The 20,949-nt window shown below is 35.6% G+C and overlaps 1 protein-coding gene across 4 annotated transcripts in view; it reads left to right on the forward strand.

The window, feature by feature from the left end:
* LOC106659618 (alpha-tocopherol transfer protein) overlaps positions 1-20,949 on the forward strand; it is an 87,356-nt gene that overhangs the window by 59,590 nt on the left and 6,817 nt on the right. For 2 of the 4 annotated variants that reach the window (XM_014382237.2, XM_014382234.2), the window contains exons 2-3: positions 19,611-20,019; positions 20,471-20,565. In XM_014382237.2, the coding sequence (XP_014237723.1) occupies positions 19,611-20,019; positions 20,471-20,565 (504 nt within the window). Of the gene's footprint in view, positions 1-17,939; positions 18,383-19,336; positions 19,403-19,610; positions 20,020-20,470; positions 20,566-20,949 lie in introns of those variants that run through there. The other 2 variants (XM_014382236.2, XM_014382238.2) reach the window with 2 other exon arrangements.

Below are 20,949 nucleotides of genomic sequence, written 5' to 3' on the forward strand. Positions count from 1 at the left end.
TATCAATCATTATTTGGCATTTGTATCTGAAACATAAATTGTCTACATTTATCAAAATAGTTTCGACCATTGAATTCGAAACTTTTTTCGCATATTACTGAAAACACCGAATTTCATTCATAATAAACAATACAGCGGAACATTGATAATAGTTCATAGAACAGATTAATAAACCATAAACAAATAATAGAATAAGTTGAGCTGCAAAAATGTAATAAAAGTATTCTTCTCTATTGGCGAAAAATTCTGTGTGAAGACAGAGGGATTTCTCAAATGTCCGATTGCCTTGAAGTGTCCAAGTTAAAAGGGATGGAATAGCTACTGGAGCTAATCCATAACTAATAAGCAATAGAATTATTGACCCTAAAATTTTTTTTTTGATAAATAAATATGATTCAATATAATGGTAACTGCATTTGCTTACCTGCTTGAAGATTACATAAATAATACCCTCTTTTCTTGTATTCTATCTTCATTTCTTGAAGATCTTCATGCTTGGACCACATTTGAGCCATCAATATTGTACACATATACAACTAATTTTCATTAAGCATGAAATTATGCATTATTACTCAAATTAAAAGCAGAAACAAAAAAAAGACAGGATTTACGTTTTTTTTGGATCTTATCAGTAATAAATAACAGACCAACATAGTTATATAAGCTAAAAGTTGAAATATTATTTCTACCAAAGTGCCGATTTTCATCCCATTTTCTTTTTCGTTGAAAATTTTTGGTATCTAAATAAATAGTGATTACAACCAATAATATTGTTTGGATAGTTCAATAAATACATACCGTAGTGATTATTACAAGAATCAAACATGAACATAATGTTAGATTACCAATTATTTGCACGATTTTATTTTGGAAAGGGTATAGAAAAGAAATCTTCAAAATCCTTTGATACCAAGAAAAATTCTCCTCCCAGATTTTTAGATAGATTTGAAGAATTTTTGTAAATGCAGGATCAATTTGAGGATCCATCTTATTTTGAAACGATATGTTAACGTAGCGACATTAAAATAAAATAGCAAAAATTTTATTTTCTTAACTTGAGCTTATGTAAAAATTCTTTGATCGATAGAAAACATTATAATACTCATGCAAATTTGATCTACTGACGTTAAAACTGTTGCGGGTTACTTTTCTACGCTAATATGTGTTTAATACTTCACTACGCAAAAGTTTCAGTGAAGGTGGTGAAATAATATTAATAAATAATATAATACAAAATAATTAAACAAAAAATAATATCACTACCTATAAAAAATGAAAATTATATAGACCTTTCATTGTAAATTCAGATGATAATGTGAGCCTGAGATTCATTGCAGTCATATATTATAATAGAATTGAAAATACCTAGATTATTTATGAAAAAATAAAGAAAAATATTCATGCATTCACCAGGGTGCAAACGACTTCTAGGTAAGACATCGCACGGTGTGTCCAAATAATGCAAAAAAATCTGAAAAAAAAATTTTTCATTAAAAACATTTTTAAACTTTCGAGAACCAATCCAACCATCCACAGGAACCAATCAATAAATATATGCTCATTAGGGTGTCCGTTATTTCGCAAACGTTAAAAATCCTTGATCCAGAAGTTTAGATCACTTCTTTCTGATATAAAAACATGATTTGTACGGTTTCTAACCCATAGGCACAGGTTAAAACTGCGCCTATAATTAGTTAAAGTCGAAATTTGCATTTAACCCATTAACTCTCAGAATGTAGGAATTTAAAGTGAGATTTTTTCCATTTTTTGAACTTTAGAAAAACTTTACAATTACATAATTTGGCGTAAAATTTAATGCCCTTTCCAAATCCGGGCTCAGATTTGAAATCCAATGCGTAATTCAAAAGTTATGTTCGCGCCTATCACACTCGCTGCGCTCGTGCGCTAACCTCCCTCCGCGGTACCAGAATGTGCGACTTACGCCCCAGAAAAGCGTGCCATAAATATGAACTTATGCCACGCAGAACTATAAAGTACTATTACGGGTGAGCCCGAAATTTAACGCAAAACGAAATTACGATGGAAGTAGAAAATTATAACAACCAATCCATAATTCATGTAAAAGATCTTATTCTTTGATGTGGTGGAAATGTCCTCATGTATCTCGAGTAGCCATTTATTATTTAGGAGGTCCTGTTTCGCAAGCAATTAGTGAAAGAATGTTTAAGAGGGTTAAAAAAATGTGTAGTCCAGAATGACTAAAATTGTCATCAAAACATATTGAGCAACAAGCTTATTATAAAGAAAATTTTAAACTTATTTCATTATTCGTATAATTGAACGATTAAACGAACTTACCTGTAAGTGAAGTTCTATCGTAATTGTATAAAGCGCCTCTTCCGAAATGATCACTGTGTAGTACCCCCGCCCCGGTCGATGTTGCCACAATATTTCAAAGACTAAAGAAGAAGTAGGGCCTCCTCCTACCGTACGTGGCGCTGCTGCGCCTGTGTCCGTGCTCATGACCCGGCTTCCTCTCGTCATATATTTGAAGTATTACCGTAACGTAATAATAAAAGGGTTCATCAAGTATGTAAGCTTGACTGATGGGTATAATGGGAGGGACTGATCATTTCGGAAGAGGCGCTTTATACAATTACGATAGAACTTCACTTACAGGTAAGTTCGTTTAATCGTTCAATTGTATTTCGCGCCTCTTCCTTTATGATCACTGTGTAGATGTTCAAAGTTAGTAAGTTACGGTAAGAATTTTTTGAAATAAACATTTTTATTTTGAAGAAATTCAGAACAAATTGTAGAACATACTTATGGTTTATTTTAAAATCGCTTTGGAGAATGCATCATTTTTCTCTCTTACATTTAAGTTATAAAACTTGGCGAATGTATTTGAAGCTTTCGTCCACCCAGCTGTGCTTCTTATAGTATCAATATTAACGCCATTTCTTTTGGCTGCAGAGGTTGATGCATGGCGCGTAGAGTGCGCACTAAAGACATTTGTATCTACGCCACTATTTTTTAGTGACTCCTTTACCCAGCGGCATAACGTTGGCGTTGTCACCGCTTTGTAGGGTCGTTTAATAGATATAAACAAGGTATCAGTTTCCAACTCAATATCTTTAGTTTTCTCGAGATAACAAGTTAGCACTGTAGCTGCACAGATTTTTTGATTCTTCTTAAAATACGGTAAAATTAAGACCGGTTGTGCTCTTCCTGGAGCCGAGGTTTTAATTTGATCTGGAATCTTGATTTCAATTTCTTTTTTATGTAATTCAATATTCTCTCTTTTGATTATTGTAAAAGTTTGTATTCTATGTCCTGTTATCAGGGCCAATAGAGTTATTAATTTTAACGATAACTGCTTAAATGACAGCTCTTCATTCTTAGGTAATGAAGAGAAATAGTCTAGAACCACTTTAGGGTTCCAAGTGCTTTCATATCTTGGCTTAGGTGGTCTTAGTTTAGATATACCTTTTAAAAAACGCTTAATTCTCTCGTCTTCTCCTATTTCTGGCCCAATTAAAAGAGAGATTGCTGATCTATTACAGTTTAATGAACTGTATGAAGCCCCTGTACTATATAAGTCCTTTAAATGCATTAGAACTTGACTAATTGATTTTTTGAATGGATCTTCTTTTTCTTTTAAACAAAATGACCACCATTTCTTAAAACACGTGTCATATTGTTTTAGTGATGATTTGCACAATGATGATATGGATATTTCGATGCACTCCTTTGGTACTCCTCGCAGTTCTAGGGCTCGGCTGACAAGATTCCAGCCACCAGGGTAGTTTGGTCCCATATCTGTTCCCTTCGATTGCTGGAATGAATAATATAATTTTTTGCTTTAAACTTTAACAGACTTGATTTTAGTAGATTTTTAAATAATGGGTACCATGGTTGTGCTGGCCAGTCCGGCACAACCATGATCCCCGTAGCGCGTTCGCTTTTAATTTTTTGCAGTGCTCTTAATATCAGTGAGCAAGGTGGGAAAGCATAAAAGTATATGTTTGTCCAAGGAATTGTGAATGCGTCTATTGCTACACAGTTCGGATCTCTTTTCCAAGAAACATATCTTTTACATTTGGTGTTTTTTCTACTTGCAAATAAGTCGATAATTGGTTCACCAAATGTTTTGCATATCGTTTCAAATGCTGACCCTTTCAGTTCAATTTCCGTGTTCGATTCTAACCGTCGCGATTCTCTATCCGCATCGACATTGTCCGACGAGGCTATGTATGATGCAAAAATCCAAATTTTCCTTGCTTCACACCACTGCCATATCTGTTGCGCAATCTTATTTAGGTTCTCATATTGGATCCCACCCATCCGATTAATATAGGAAATTGCCGTGGTGTTATCGATATGTAAAAGAATCTGACAATTTTCCATGTCCTTAGCAAATATTTTAAGCCCGAAAAACGCGGCTGTCAGTTCCAATAAATTTATAGAATCTTTCTGTTCTTTGTCTTTCCAGTGTCCATATGCAGATTTTTCGTTGCAGAAAACACCCCAACCAGTTTTAGAAGCATCGGAAAATATTTCTAAGTCATAAGTAGAAGATCGTATCGGGTTTTTGGCATTTTCGTTTATATTTTTCCACCAGTTCAATTCCGTCATAATTTTTTGATTAATGATCATTTTTGAGTTATAGTCGTTGTTCTGCGTAAGAAGAGCTAAGAATTTTTCTCTTTCGGAAATTTTTGTATACACCCATCCATAATTAGTTCCGGGACAACAAGATACCAGATATCCTAATATCTTTGCAAATTGCCTTATCTTTATTGACTGGTTTAATTTTAGATCGACGATATTTCTTATTTTTGAAATTTTTTCTTTAGGTAATTCAACCTGCATACCGACAGAGTCATATATCATGCCCAAGTACGATTGTCTTTGGTTTGGCACCAATCTACTTTTATTGTAATTAATTATAAATCCTAGACTTTCTAACAACTCAATTGTTGTTGTTGTGTTTTTGAAACATTTTTCCCGATCGTCTCCGAATAGTAACAGATCGTCCAGGTAAATAACTGACAAAAAACCCTTGTTTCGTAGAAATCGCACTACTGGCTTTAAGACCTTCGTAAATATTTTTGGTGCAATGCTTATACCAAAAGGAAGACATGTGAACTGAAAGGTTTTTCCTCTGTATATAAAGCGCAAGTACTTTCTAGAGTTTTTATGTATTGGTAATAAATAGTATGCATCCTTCAGATCTAACGTGCTCATAAAACAAGATTTGTTCAAAAGTTTTATGACAGTTCGGCCATCTTCTAATTTGAAGTGTTCATTTTCTATAAAATTATTCAATTTTTTCAGATTTAATATTAATCGGTTGGAACCATTCGGTTTTGGGACCAAAAAGATGTCCGAAATGAATTGGTCTTCAACATTTTCACATGACTCGATAGCTTTCTTATTTAGAAGATCACTTAAGATCTCTTCAATGCTCGTACGTTCACTTTTAGTCCAATGTCTTTCTTTCGGTATGAATTTTTGAACTGGTCTTTGCGTAAACGGAATTTTAATTCCTTTTAACCAAGACATTATAGTTGGATCAGTCGTTACTTTTTCCCAATTTTTTACATAAAATTTTAATCGTCCTGCAGTATAACTTACATCGTCGATTAATGACGCTTGTGCGATCGGTAACTCGGTTGGTCCCTCTTCTTGTCNTATGACGAGAGGAAGCCGGGTCATGAGCACGGACACAGGCGCAGCAGCGCCACGTACGGTAGGAGGAGGCCCTACTTCTTCTTTAGTCTTTGAAATATTGTGGCAACATCGACCGGGGCGGGGGTACTACACAGTGATCATAAAGGAAGAGGCGCGAAATACAATTAATTATTCATTTGCTTTACCATTAATTTGATGTATCATTAATTATAATTAATTATTTTAACATATTTTATCAAATTTAGTTATAGTAACTAAAAAAAATCAAATTTCCCGACTTCTCGTATCATTTCTCAACTCCTCGTACCGTTCCTCCATACGTCGAGATTCTCGGCAGTCGAGACGAGAATGAAAATTTCTCGTCACGCCTCATGTCGAATGCATGTTTACAGACATCAAACGTGACAAGCTAAATATTTCGAAAAAATTGGTACAGCAAAAGTGAACTTTATGGTTTATTTTTCATTTTTTCTTGTGAAAATGAGACTTATCGGAAATCTGATATCACCACGATAAAAGCTGAGGAAATTTCCTATCAAAACCATATCTTCATTCATTTTTTTAGTCCAATTGATATGGTATACGAGCAAGTTTCGAGATAGACCAGCAGATGAAGACAGATTTCGCATAATGATTTTCTCATTCATGCCTCTTGGAGTACTGAAGACAAGACTAAACCTACAATTTTAGCGTGATCCTATGTAGATATAAATGTGCAATCGTGATTGCGTTCGCAATTAATCAATATATTTTTTTCGTGACTTTTTCATAGAATGATTGTAAAGTATTAACCCAGCTTATCTTAAACAAGGCATATAAGTGCACATAGTAGCCTTTAATGAACATGTATAGGCTCGAAATGTAAAACAAATATTTCGAGGATATTAATTTTTTAACTTATGCCTTGGAGGAGTATAAAATTTATTGACTAGAATAGTTGATAAAAAATATTGGCATAAGTGCAGGTAGTAGTTACCTAATTTAATGCGCTGAAAAGGTGAGCATTTCTCAAAAGTCGTTTTTAGGATAACCATTTGTAAACTTATGCCATTTCTCTGAGAGATAGAAAACGATGAAATAAACTCATTTGGAAAGAGGCATAAGTTTTTTCTATATTTATCAAAATTGTTTTGCTCATTAAACAAAAATCTAATCATTTTTACATTTAATGTTTACTCTAAACATCGATATTGATAAATGATATACATTACAGCTCAACATAAGTAATAATTTATAGATACCATCAACAAAACATAAATAAATAAAAAAACAATTTGGGCATACTCTTGGGGCATAAAAGCTGATTCTATCGTCCTAGTTATTTTTTCATGGATTCACTTGCATGTTTACGCGACATCTGAAAGAAATTTCACTTCAACAACACGGCCTTGACTATACATAACATTCGTTGAGACTCATGGTAGCGTCAATACGGCTGCTCATAGGTCTTTTTAAGTGTACGTCGAAATTTAGTCTGCCGTCATTTTGTACAATCACCTTCTATGATGGATTTAGTAGCTTTGTGCACTTAATGCTTAGAATATTCCCGTGCGTAAAGTATAAAGAAGTGTTACGGCTCTACTACTGAGCGTTATACATACGCCCTTATAAGTTTAATAATTTATTTGCCGATACTGCTGGTGGAGGGTAATGAGTTGATATTGGACTTACAATTAAATATAATGTTTATTTCTTACTTTTGATTATGTTGATACACTGCTTGACGAGATGCACACACCGCACTATTTAATTTCGCACTCTCTCTCTCTCTCACGCAATGCACACTCCGGCTATTCCGCTGGGCTGACACTTGGTGGTCACTGGTTGAACTGGCCGAGGGCTATCCGCGTTATCACTGGCTATCGACGGAGGCTATCTCGAACACGATGACTGTAGACGAAAGACGAAGACTCAAAGAATGCTCGAATGCCAGAATGCCCGAATGCTCGAATGCTCCGGAGGCTGAATTGCTCCGCGCTTATATACCCCGCCGTATCTGTGTCACTCGAGGACTTTGTTGTTCTCGAGCAACACCGCGGGTGCCGTTACGTCATTTATTTTTCCCGATGCCCTACGGAATTTATGGCCCTCTTCAGCGGGTTACGCGCGGTCATCGTGCATCAAAGCGCGGCTTATTCGTAACCCCGGGTTACCTCGAATTTTGATAACATACGCGGCCGTGCGACGACGGCTCAAGAGTCGCGGTGATCATTATCGTAAAGAAGCGACGAACCGCCAAAGACATCACCCGTGTAGATGTTTTGTCGCGATAGCGCGACACTTGTTTTTCGGGTGTCTTGTGCTAATTTTGATTGCCCGTGCGCGCGATTCATACCGATTCGGCTGTACATGCCCCGATTGCGTGTGCCTATGAATCAGTTACATAGATTATGTAACAGAAGCAAGAATAACGTTATAGAGAATTATAAACAGATCTAAAGGTTGCTACATATGACAATGAAGATTTTATGATCTGAAAGTCTTAGTTTAAATTATAAAAATAAAAAACCTAAATTAATCATCAAATTAATAATACAACGTAAACAAAGGTTTTACATCTTTTTTAGAGCTTATCAGAAACATATAACAGATTATCATAATTGTGTAAGCTTCTAGTTGAAATATTTCTTCGACCAAAGCCATGTTTTTAAATCCACTTCCTTTTTCATTGAAGAGTTTCAGTATCTAAGTAGATAAGGATTATTAAAGATAGATTTTAATTGATTATGATGTAGTCAGCAAAGTCTCATAAATACATACTGTGGCGATTATTAAAAGAAACAAAGACAAACATAAGGTCAGGTTACCAATTACTTGCACAATTTTATTTTGGAAAGGGTATAGAAAAGAAATCTTCAAAATCCTTTGATTCCATGGAAAATTATCTTCCCATGTTTTTGTACACATTTGAAGAGTTTTCTCAAATGCCGGATCAGTCGTAGGGTCCATCTTTATTTGAAACGATGTGTCAACGTCGTAACTGTAGAGAACAAAGCATCATTTTACTTGCCCAATTTAAGCGTATGTGCAAATTCATCGATCGATATAGAATATTATTATGTACAAACTTGGTCAACTGACGTTGAAACTGTTGCGGGTTGTTAAATGATTATTTAATACTCTACGCTAGTATTATTTTACTGAAGGGTGTCGGGGATAAGACATGAAACAAGCGATTTTCTTTTAGTTCATACATATGACTTTTTATTCAAGTGATTTTAATCTGCGCAATTTCAATTAGTATCACATTATCTGCGAGACTTAAATTACCTTCTATTTTGTACTATCTCTTTTTAACTATGGCGTTTCAAGCTCAAAATCCGTGTTTTTTTACAGTATGCGGTTTCTTAAAAATACTTATTTTTTCACACCTTATAGACTCTAGCTCTTTCAGTGTCATCCGTTCTTTTAAAAAATTGAAAAGTTTTTATATTTATTGTATACTTTTGTCTCTAGTTTGTATAAAATTTTCAAATAACTATAGATATGCCACGTCAGAATGATATTGTAACGTCCTACGGCGCATAGCCTACACGAAGGCAACCCGCCAATACCGTGCGCCGACCTAACGCGCCTGCATACACCGATCCGGCCAACACGGCGGATCGTTGAAAAATTTGAATTAAATACATTTCAAAATCAAAAAAATATATTTCGCTGTCTTACTTGTACATAATTTGTATCTTGTATTTCGAGCGTATTAATTACATGCCCGAACACCATTACATCTATTTCGAGACGTTTTATTGCTTTTCACACCTTTCATTCCGAGCCTTGTATCAGACTTTTTACCGACTGACGTCATAAGAGTCTTCTGGATTCTTCTACTTCCTTCACCAATGTTTTCCGGCTATATGTCATAAACAAATTGTCGCCCTAGCGCAGGAAGGATACTTACACGCGTGCAGAGGCAAAAAGGCATCTAACTCGAGCGTAGAAGCAAAAAGTTAGCTGATTCAAACGAAGTGCGATAAAGTTTTGACGGGCTGAATTTGGGTTGGCGTTTACCATGGTCCATAAAAAAGCTCTGCCAATGAGAATTATTCAACATGAATGGATTTCAGAACCGCAAAAAAATCTTATTTCTACCATAGGCCTGCCTTGGTATTGAATAGTTTCAGTGTCGAATTAAATAGTGATTAATAAATATGCATAGATAGTGGTTACTGCTGATGTAGTTTTGCAAAGTTTCAAGAATACGTCCCGTGGTGACTATTACAACTATGCTAGCGTAGTGATTTCAGAATCCAAACTAAAATCTTTTTTACTTATTTCAAGTTTTATAAAAATTCTTCGATCGATATAAAACATTACTTGCATATGCAAATTTGAACAACTGGCGTTGAGATTGTCATGGTCCCTTTTTTGTGCTAATATTTATAACGCCTTATTCTGAAAGTGATAGGTGAAATAAATGAAATGCGCAATTTCCTATTGTTTTAGACACGTGATTTTTTACTCAATCGGTCTCAATTTACAGAAATACGATTAATCAAATTAATATTACATTATTTGCGAGACGAGCTAATGTCTCCTGTGAGGTGACCTTTCTAAAAAATGAAAATGAAACAGATCCGATGAAACGTTAAATATCACGCGATTTCCAAAGAACAGGGTATAAATTACACATGTGCATATGTTTTTAAATAATTTTCTTTGCCTTTAAAAGAAACTAAAGTAAAATCTTTGCATAAGAGCTCGGGTGCAAATAACGACTTCTACACATTGGTGATGTATCAAAAGGAGAGAAAAATGTTATACAGAATTATAAATAGATCTGAAGGTTGTTACATATGACATAGCGGTTTTCATTATCTGAAAATCATAGTTTAGATTATAATCATTACATGATTTTAAGTCGATTTTATGCTTGAAAAGAGAAAATAATATAAATAGTCTTACAGTGCTGCAGGTTTCTAAATTTAATTCTATTTTCGGTCCAGCAGTAAGGACGAAAGGCTTCATAGATCTCATCATTACAAATAATAACATCTTCCGAATTTTTGGTGAATAAATTTCTGTATTCATTTCACAACTTAAATAAAATAATAAATAGTTTGTTAAATTGTGTTGAAAAAAAAAAATTAATTTACGCTCGTTCGAAACTACCTGAAAATGAAAAAATCCTCGCTGGCTATTTTTAAAAGTTGACTAGGAATACAAATAAAAATAACACTACACAAAGTTACAAAAAATGCAAAAAACATTTTTGCAGCTCCTGACAAATCTGTGTCCATCAGCATCACCATCTACTATCATAAAATTTTCGTATAGTTGAATAATTCAAATAGATTAAGCGACTCAGAACATACCGCAGTAGTCGTCAAGACAAGCATAGAGCTTGATCCAATTAATACAATGAGCATCATAGGCTTACTCATTTTTCGCACAGTATCATAGACACTAAAATTTACAACATTTCAAAACGTTACAAAGCATAGCTATATTAATAAGTATATGTATAAGTTACTCAATACAAATATGATGCCAACGAATAAAATCTTTGAGTTGTTGGCAAATCCATGTGTTGGCGTTTTTTTCATTAATCGCTATTTTGCGGTTGTAAGTTTCATTCATTCTTTCAAATTGGTATCTGAAATATAAATTGTCTTCATTCATAAAATTTGTTCGTTAGCTAAATTAAATTCAAATCGTTTTTCATCTAATGCGTACTGTAAATAACGAAGTTCACTCATAATAAACACTACAGCCGAACATTGGCAGTAGTTCATGGAACTAATTAATAAACCATAAACGAATATAAAAACGAGTTGAGCTCCAAAAATGTAATAAAAGTATTCATTTTCATCGACGAAAAATTCAGTATGAAGAGGAAGGGTTTTCTCAAAAGTCCGATTACCTGGAAGTGCCCAAGTTAGGAAAGATGGAATTGCTACAGGAGCTATTCCAAAACTCATAATTAATAGAAGTATTGAACCTAAAAATGTCTCAATATGTAAAATTGATTCGTACTACTGATTACTGATCACTACATTTGCTGACCTGCTTGAATAGTACATAAAAAATATCCTTTTTTGGCATATTTCATCTTCACTTCTTGAGTAGCCTCGGCATTAGCCGACCACATTTGACCCATCGTCATTGCACTCGTATGTATCTTATTTTTATTTGAAATCAAAGTATGCATTATTACTTAAATTAAAAGCAGAATTAAAAAAAGGCCTCACATTCTTTTTTGAGCCTATTATGCACATATAAGTGACGACCATAGTTATATAAGCGATAAGTTCAAATATTATTTCTACCATAGTGCTGATTTTCATTTCATTTTCTTTTACGTTGACGAGTTTCAGTATCTAATTAGAAAGTGACTATTAAATATATATAGATAGAGATGACTGATGATGTTGTTTAGCAAAGTTTCATAAACACATACTGCGGTGATTATTAAGAGAAACAAACATGAATATAGGGTTATGTTACCAAGTACTTGCACGATTTTATTTTGGAAAGGGTATAGAAAAGAAACCATTAAAATCCTTTTGTTCCAAAAAAAATTCTCTTCCCATATTTTTTTACAATATTGAAAAGTTTTCTCAAAATCAGGACCTGTTGCAGGATTCATCTTGATTTGAAACGATACGTCAACGCAGTTACAATAAAATACTAAGTAAAAATTTTACTTACCTAACTTGAGCTTATGGAAAAATCTTCGATCGATATAAAGCATTATAATCCCTACGCAAACTCGGTCAATTTACGTCAAAATTGTTGTTGTCTTTTTTCTGTGTGAATGTTTATTTAATAATTTACCCTAGTATTTTTTCACAGAAGGTGGGAGGAGGGGGGGGGGGGGGTAAAATAAAAGAAATACACGGTTTTTTTTAGTTTACATATACGATTTATTAGTCAAGTGCTCTTAATCTACATTAATGCGATAATTCTAATAAGTATTACATTATTATATTGCTCTCTTTAAATCTACGGTGCTTACGAAGACTATCTCTTTTTTAAATACAGACAAATTCCTGTAGCAAAGAAATTCTCTTTTTTCCAAAATGCGGCTAAAAAAATCACTAATTCCAACTTTTTCAAAAACTTGTAATAACTAGATCTAAAAAGCGGGGTAATTCTTCTATTAAAAAACTAAAATGCTACTGTTTTAAAAAGGGGATTTTCTTCGTAGGCACCATATTTAATATAGTGTTTCAAGCTCAGCTTTAGTGTTTTTTTCGCGGTATGCGTTTTTTTTTTTTATAAATATCCATTTTTTAGCACATTAACGGCTCTATTCTATATTTCACGAATAGGCTTTTTTGTGCGACCCCAAACTAAAGTAACATTTTACTCCCGCTGCGCAAAACCAAAATGTTACTTTAGGCTGGGGGATTCACAAAAGATTGTATTTGCACCTATGTAGTGAAAAAAGAAAGTCTCAGGCCTCGGATGATAAATTACACGTGCTCTGAGACTTTCCAGTTTTTCACCCCCTAGGTGCAAAATATACTATTTCAGTGCCTTTGTGTTAATAACATAGATAATTTTTATCTCCATGATGTGGCGTATTCAATAGACTACATTGAAAATACTGAAAATATGTTTATTAACATCATGGGTTTTAGCCTGCAATCCATGATCTTAATACACCAAAAAATCTTCAGTCTAAGCGCAAAGAAAGAAACCAGTGCTAATTAATGGAAAAATCTTTTCAATACTTTTTAGTATAAATTTATTATAGTGTATATAAATTATTTAACATTTGAAGAATTCAGTGTCGTTCTGAAGTACATCGAATTTTAGAACCGACGCTGATGCTCCCAAGCTCTAAACTGATTCAATATAGCGCATTTTAAAGTAAAGGCGCAGCAAGGTAGCGGCAAAAATTATATGTTTCTTATGATCTAATTTTCTATCAGTGTACGCTGCGTTATGTATCACGGTGTTACTCGGACAACATCATACACATTACACGCGTGCAATGGCTTGTAAATAATTATCAAGATTATTCATGAAAAACTATAGAAAAATTGTCACATAAGAGTCCACTCGTTGCATAATGTACTATTTCCACGTGTAAAGTATAAATTACACAAAATAAATTTTACAACGTTTTATAAACAGATCTAAAAGCTGCTACATACGACATAGAACTTTTTATTATCTGAAAGCAATAGTTTGAATTGAAAACGTAACATGATTACGAGACCTGGCCATTTGTATAAAAAGAAAAAATCTTACAGTGCTGCAGGTTTCTAAATTTAATTCTATGGTCGGTCCGGCAATAAGTGCGAAAGGCTTCATAGATCTCATCATTATAAATAATAACATCTTCCGTATTTTTGGTGAATGGATTTGACCACTCGATTCACAACTTGAAGGAAATAATAGCATTACATAAAATTTTTGTAAATGAATTAATTGACTTGCGTTAAAAATGTACCATGTAATATAAAAATCGTCACTAGCGATTTTCAAAAGTTGACTCGGAGTAGAAATAAAAATAAAAACACACAAGCCTATAAAAAATGCAACTGACATTTTTGTTGTTCCTGCCAAATCCGTTTCCACTAGGACTACCATCTGTATTTAAGAAAATATTCGTTTAATTAAATGTTTTAAATTTTTCAAACCACTCAATACTTACCGCGGTAGCCGTCAAAACAACCATAAAACTTGTAGCCGTTAATACAAGGAACATCAACGGTTCACTCATTCTTCGCAGAATGTTATAAAAACTAAAATTTATAAAATTTCAAAACATCGAACGGAATCGACCATAGTTGAATAATAATGCTACTATGTAGTGCAACTTACTCGATGCAAATTTGATGCGTACGGACTAATTCTTTGAGCTGTTCGTAAATCAATATGTTGGCATTTTCTTCATTAATAGCCATTTTGCGGTTGTAAGTTTCATTCATTCTTTCAAATTGGTATCTGAAGTATAAATTATTTTTATTCATAAAAATTGTTCCGTACATTGCACTAAATTTTAAACATTTTTCCACCGATTAGTGCGTACCTTAAACACCGATTTTCACAAAGAATTAAAATTACAGCCCAACATAGGAAACAATTCATAGCGCATATAATTAAACCATAAACGAATGTAAACCCAAATTGAGCTAATAAAATATAATAAAAATATTCATCTTCGTCGACGAAAAATTCAGTGTGAAGAGGAAGAATTTTCTCAAATGTCCGATTGCCTGGAAGTGCACAAGTTAGAAAAGATGGAATAGCTATTGGAGCTATTCCAAAAATAATATGTAATAAAATTATTGATCCTGAAAAATATCCTCATGAATACATATGATTAAACTACAAATGAACCGTAATTACTGACCTGCTTGAAAGGTACATAAAACATATCCTTTTTTTAAAAATTTCATCTTCATTTCTTGTGTATCCTCGAAGTTTGTCAACCACATTCGAGACATCAGTATTACGCTGAAGTATATCTTATTTTGATCAGAAATTAAAAATATGCATTACTATTCGATTCGAAAAATATTTTTAAAAAATGCCTTACATCTTTTTTAGAGCCTATCAGGGATATATAAAGAATTGTCACAGTTATATAAGCTGTTAGTTGGAATATTATTTCAACCAAGGTGCTGCCTTTGATTCCATTATTTTTTTCTTTGATGAGTTCTAGAATCTATAAAGTAGACAGTGTTTATTATACTGATAATGTTATTAGAAGAGTTTCATAAACACTTACCGTGACTACTATCGAAATAAACTGAATGGAACATACGGTTAGGTTACCTAGTATTTGCACAATTTTATTTTGGAGAGGGTATAAAAAAGTGATCTTCAAAATCCTTAGGTTCCAAGGAAAATTCTCTTCCCATATTTTTGTACAAATTTGAAGAGTTTTCTTAAAATCAGGATCAGTTTTATGATCCATCTTGATTTAAAAGGGCATGTATACGTGTGACATTAGAAAAAAAACATGATTTAACTTACCCGATGTAAGCGTTTGTAAAATGTTCATCAATCGATTAAAAGCATTAATATTTTACAACGATAAAAAATGTAACTCGATGTGCAATTAGTCGTACATTATTTGAGAGACCACGAGGTCATTTTTCTTTAACGGTGACAATTTTTTTATAAATACATAATTTTATTTAATACGTGGACTCTTTTTTATACTTTAAAAGTAGTCTTATTCCGTATCGTTGGTACCCGCAAAAAGCTCAAAAGATAACAATTTAATAAATCACAATGGATTGATGGACTTGTGACTACTTGATCAGGCCACATGTATTAATTTTAATTGGTAAACTATTTTTTATCCTGAAGAGGTTAGCGTCTGTCTCACGAAACGTTGATTGTGAGACTAGTTTTTGTACATTAGAAGAAGTGACAGATTGAGTTTTAATAAAATTGACATGAATCGTGTGAATGCTTTTGTGTTTTAATTTGTCTTGACTTCAGTTTTAACTCAAAAAATGGACAAATAAATAAACTAATATATCCCATATTTAAATGATTTTATGACCTTATTAAAAACAGTAGTTTGACCATCATTTAAATGCACAATCAAAAGAACTCTTAAATTCGAGGCAGATACTTGATATATATAAGAATAAACATCAAAATTGGAATAAATCAATATTGAACTTTATCGAAGAGACTTTCACACGGATTTTTTTTACATAAATTGCCTAAAAATATCCCAAAAATAAAGTTAATTATAATGCTCAACGAAAGGAAAAATTTAATTTTATTCACCAATTAGAATATTTTGCTTAAAATTACCCAATGAATTTTGGGAAAATTCCGGCATAATCTAATGCAGAGTTCACCACTAGATGGCGAGTATCTTTATATCTGCAAATTTACCAGCGGAAAAGTAAAAATGATTCTATAAGACAACCAAGTTTTTGGATTGTTTCAATATGATTCTCATATTCGAGTCCCTTTTCGAGCCTTTCCAAATCTCAGAACCTGCACCCGACGGTGTTTATATTCAACAAAAAAATTTCGTTCTGTCTGCATCGAGTAACAATGACGATCCTCCTCTTCTCTCGCACTCGCATAGGTACCCAAGATGGCACGTTGAAAAATGGTCAATATAATGACGAAACGCGCGCGAGTCCAATGGTTCAAGCTTATTTGGGTCGAAGTTGGCTAGTTACCGCAAAACTACGCGCGCATCCTCGTTACCATCCTCGTCGTCGTAGCAGTGCGCGTATTTCTAATTGCACGTACGATTATTGTAATGGACTATATACGCAATGAAACTCTCACTCGATGGCTCACAGCAGACACAATATATAATAGCATTGTTATATATATATATATATTTTTCCGATGATCTAGGAGCAACGTAGCGTTTGCAATTTCGATAGAACGCGGGATAATAAGGACGACGACTACCAACTATTACTAGTTACTACGTATACGACTGCGAATCGATTGCGTTGAAAATTGCCTCCCCCCTCGTCCCGTCCTTGCGCGCTCGCAATAATTCGCGCGATTGGAATTTTTTCCTTCTTTTACTACCGCGCGAGACCATATTATAGACCCGCGCAGCACCAGCACGTGCTTCGAATTGTATTATATAGTGCATCGTACCTGTGTATGCGTCGGACGCTTTTCGACGCCGATAATTGTAAAACTTGAATGATTCATTGAAAGACAGAAAGATTAATAAATAAAGGAGAACAAAACGATACAATAGTCTTAGCTCAAAGACAGTATACCGGCATGACAAATCGTGGCAGAGTACAGAAGAATAATCTTAGAGTCAGAGCCGATTCTATGCGCGCGAAATAATGAGCATAATAACTACAAGCTTCGGAACTCGTGATATAGCTCGGCTCGGCGCGATCGTTGTTGTTATATTATATGCCATACGGTATGTATAGCAGCAGCGGCACACATGGCCTCGCCTGTCTCGAGCTCGTGTGTGCATGAGCGCAGGTATAAAACACACTCAGGCTCGCACACATGCACACCAGTCCTCCTCCTATATATATATCTTTCTCTTTTTCGCTCTCGGAGTTTAAATGCATATATAATACACACACTCACACACACGCATACACACGTGTAAAGCAAGACTCGATCCGCACAATTGCCTCGTTTGTATGTGTGCTATGCTATAGGAGAGCTCGCTGCCTCGCATAGGGAACATACTCTTTTGCCATAAGCACCGCACACAGACAGACGTATACGCTCTTGCGAGGCATAGCATAGTATATATATATAGTAGTATATAATGCAGCACGTATAGCAGCGGCGAGTCGGAGTTGTTGCTCGGCTTTAGTTGCATCACGCCTCGTTGCAGGCGTCAGTCGAGCTCCATCCGCTGTGCCGCTATATTATTTCGCTGGAGCTGCTTTACGAACCGCAGTATTATTTCGCTCGTTGCTCGGTGTTGTTCTTGTTGTTGTTGTTGCTTTTTGTTTTGCGTCGTAGTGGCGCATCGACGCGTCCCTGTAACTATAAGTGCAAAATCGCGTGTGTCTGTGTGTCCGCGTAAAGAATCAAAAGTTTTTCCGATACGATATCGGTGAAATTGTGTTCTCCGAGTGCTCGTGTGTTTGTGTGTCGTATGCACGTGGTGCGCGCGCATTATGCGTAAAGTTTTTCCAGCTGTCCCTCTGATGCAAATAAAGGAGCTCCGTGCATAAAACACGCTTCGACGTTACTATTTACCGATTTATCCATAAAAATCGGTTTGACAATGTCTAAAATCGAGAACGGAGTCTATCACGGAGCCGCTGCCGACGACATCGCTTATTGGGTACGCGATAACGTATATAATAAAAACACATTTCGTGATGACATTCGTACACGCGCGTACATACATCTCTCTTTGTTATCTCGATCGTCAAATGGTGACTGTCGAGCGCCTCCAAGACGTCGACGACGACCCGCTTTTGCAACTTATTGTCCTCCGTGCGCATACATACACACGCGTTCACATCCGCCCCCGTTTTCCATTCATGTTTTATAAAAAGCCTACATTATGTCGAAGTCAGCTTCGTCGAACTCCACACGCCTCGCGATCTCTTCGGGAATTGAAAAATTGCGCATCTATACTACGCGTGTATGTATAAAAGATTGCTATGTATATGTACGCGCAACAGGTTGCCTTTCAGGACGGAATCGACGTGCCAACGCGCGCGAATGGGGTATTTATAATATTATCATGCCCTCGTGATTAAATACAGAAGACGCGCCCCCCTCGCGCGCCGATCGATCGGATCGTTCGCGTTCGGTGGAAAATTCATTTTACATATTGTTAACCTTGTTTCGTATACATGAAAGATGACTCGTCGCTGATATATACTTTGATATACCACGTATTATGGTTATTATTCGATCTTTCAACGAATTTCCTGGGTATATATCTATGTGGCTGAATGGAATTTCTTCTATCGAGGGCACGCGCGCATACAGACACGAGTTGCATGCTAGCGCACGCGCGTGTTGCAAAGATATAATTGACAATATAGTATATTATGTGAGCTAGAGCTGCTCACGCGATGCACTCGCCACTCGCCGCCGTACGAGTCGAGCAGCTGATGTTTCAAAACCCACACATTTACAGCGTGTGTGTCTGTGCAGTGGTGGTAGTCGGCACTTTCGCTTTCGATTCGATTATAAAATTATTATGCTCGTGCTCGCCGCGATCCTGAACTCGATCTGGAGAGTTCGATCCTTCTTCTTGCTCTTTCCTTCGTTTGTGTGCAGAAGTTGCGCTTGTGTCTTATGTAGCAGCTGCTGCTTATTAAAAATAAATAGAAATGAAACTTATAAGGTCACTGTTCCTATTTTTGCTCGATAATTACTAGTAACGATGTAATGTTTTTAATTGAAAAAATTGGTTGTATGAGCCAAACATGTTTAACAAAACTTGAGGGAAAATAGACAGTAGAAGATTGACAGTTATGTAAATGATAAAAATTATCAAATTTGAAGTAAACTTACCCGTATTAAAATTTTGATTTTCTTCTGTTTTTGCGCAGGAAAAGTCGCTCGACGCCAAGGATGCATCGGGCAGCGGCCACCGGCTGATCACCGACGAGCTACAAAAGACGACAGCGTCATCGAACGAACCGCCGACCACGAGTAACAACGATCCATCCAACCGGAATCGAGCCGACAGCGGTTGCTGCGAGGATAGCAAATCCGACGACGAAGACGACGACGACGAGGAGGTATATCAGGACAGCTTGAGCACCGCGACAACAGCGACGAGCGAAATCATCATGCCCGAGCCGAAGGAGAGCGGCGAGTTCATCGCCACGGACGAGGAGCTGGCGCTCGACCTCGACTTTGTCCCGGACGAAGTTCAGGATTACGCGAGGCGCGAGCTCGGCGAGACCGACGAGGTCAAGTGCCAGACCATACACGAGCTCAGAGAGATGATTTACGGTATGTATTACGACACAAATGATTTTTTTACTAATTAACGGTTAAAAATAGATGTCGAATAGAATTCGGACCACGCGTATTGTAAAGTAAAGGACGCTATAGCTAGAGCGATAATTAAATCGTTTAAGAAGGCTGCGCACGATCATCACGCGGTACGTGTCAAAGCACTCGTTCTATTTTCCGAACGAAAAAAAAGGATGACAAAAAAAAAACATCGCGAGCTATAGATGGAGAAAAAAAAAGCTTCGTTTATTTTTAGCCGCGCACTTATTGACACAAATGTTACGATGCCTAGAAAAAAAAAGCAGAAACATTTACGGCTCGCGCTACCGCGCGTTTTACTATAATTATCGTAAGACATAAGCATGATTTATTATTATTCTTCTTTCTCGTTGACAAGTTTGTAATTTTTCTATAACACATTTTTTTTTCCTTTTCGTTTCGTTTGCAGAGCGCGGCGAGTGCATGCCCCACCGCATGGACGACGACTTCTTGCTGCGTTTTCTCAGAGCGCGCAGTTTCAATGTCAATAGAGCGCATCGATTGGTAAGTTGGTACGACGATATTGCAACGAAGGTGCGGGTTTTTATACACGCGCACACGCACATGGAAAATTTAATATGTAATAACGTGCGAGATTCGCGCGACCTTGCGAGAGGATCTTGCGGCGCCCGGTGAAGCTCGAGTCGCTCATTCTTATTACGTTTAATGCGCACGCGATAATGTGTGATAATATATAAGATGTTTATAACGTGACGCGTTATGTATAGGATAAATAGAGGAGAGCAAAAAAATTCTAACGTTTATTTTCTCTCGTAATATTATTAATTGTTACTATCGGTATCGTCGTGAACGACGTTTTCTTCCTTCGTCTCGATCTCGTATACGATGGTACACCACGCGTCCTTCTTCGTATGGGCCACACGTCGT

The sequence above is a fragment of the Trichogramma pretiosum genome, unplaced genomic scaffold (genome assembly GCF_000599845.2).
Source record: "Trichogramma pretiosum strain Unisexual culture from Peru unplaced genomic scaffold, Tpre_2.0 scaffold39, whole genome shotgun sequence".
NCBI classification, from domain to species: Eukaryota; Metazoa; Arthropoda; class Insecta; order Hymenoptera; family Trichogrammatidae; genus Trichogramma; species Trichogramma pretiosum.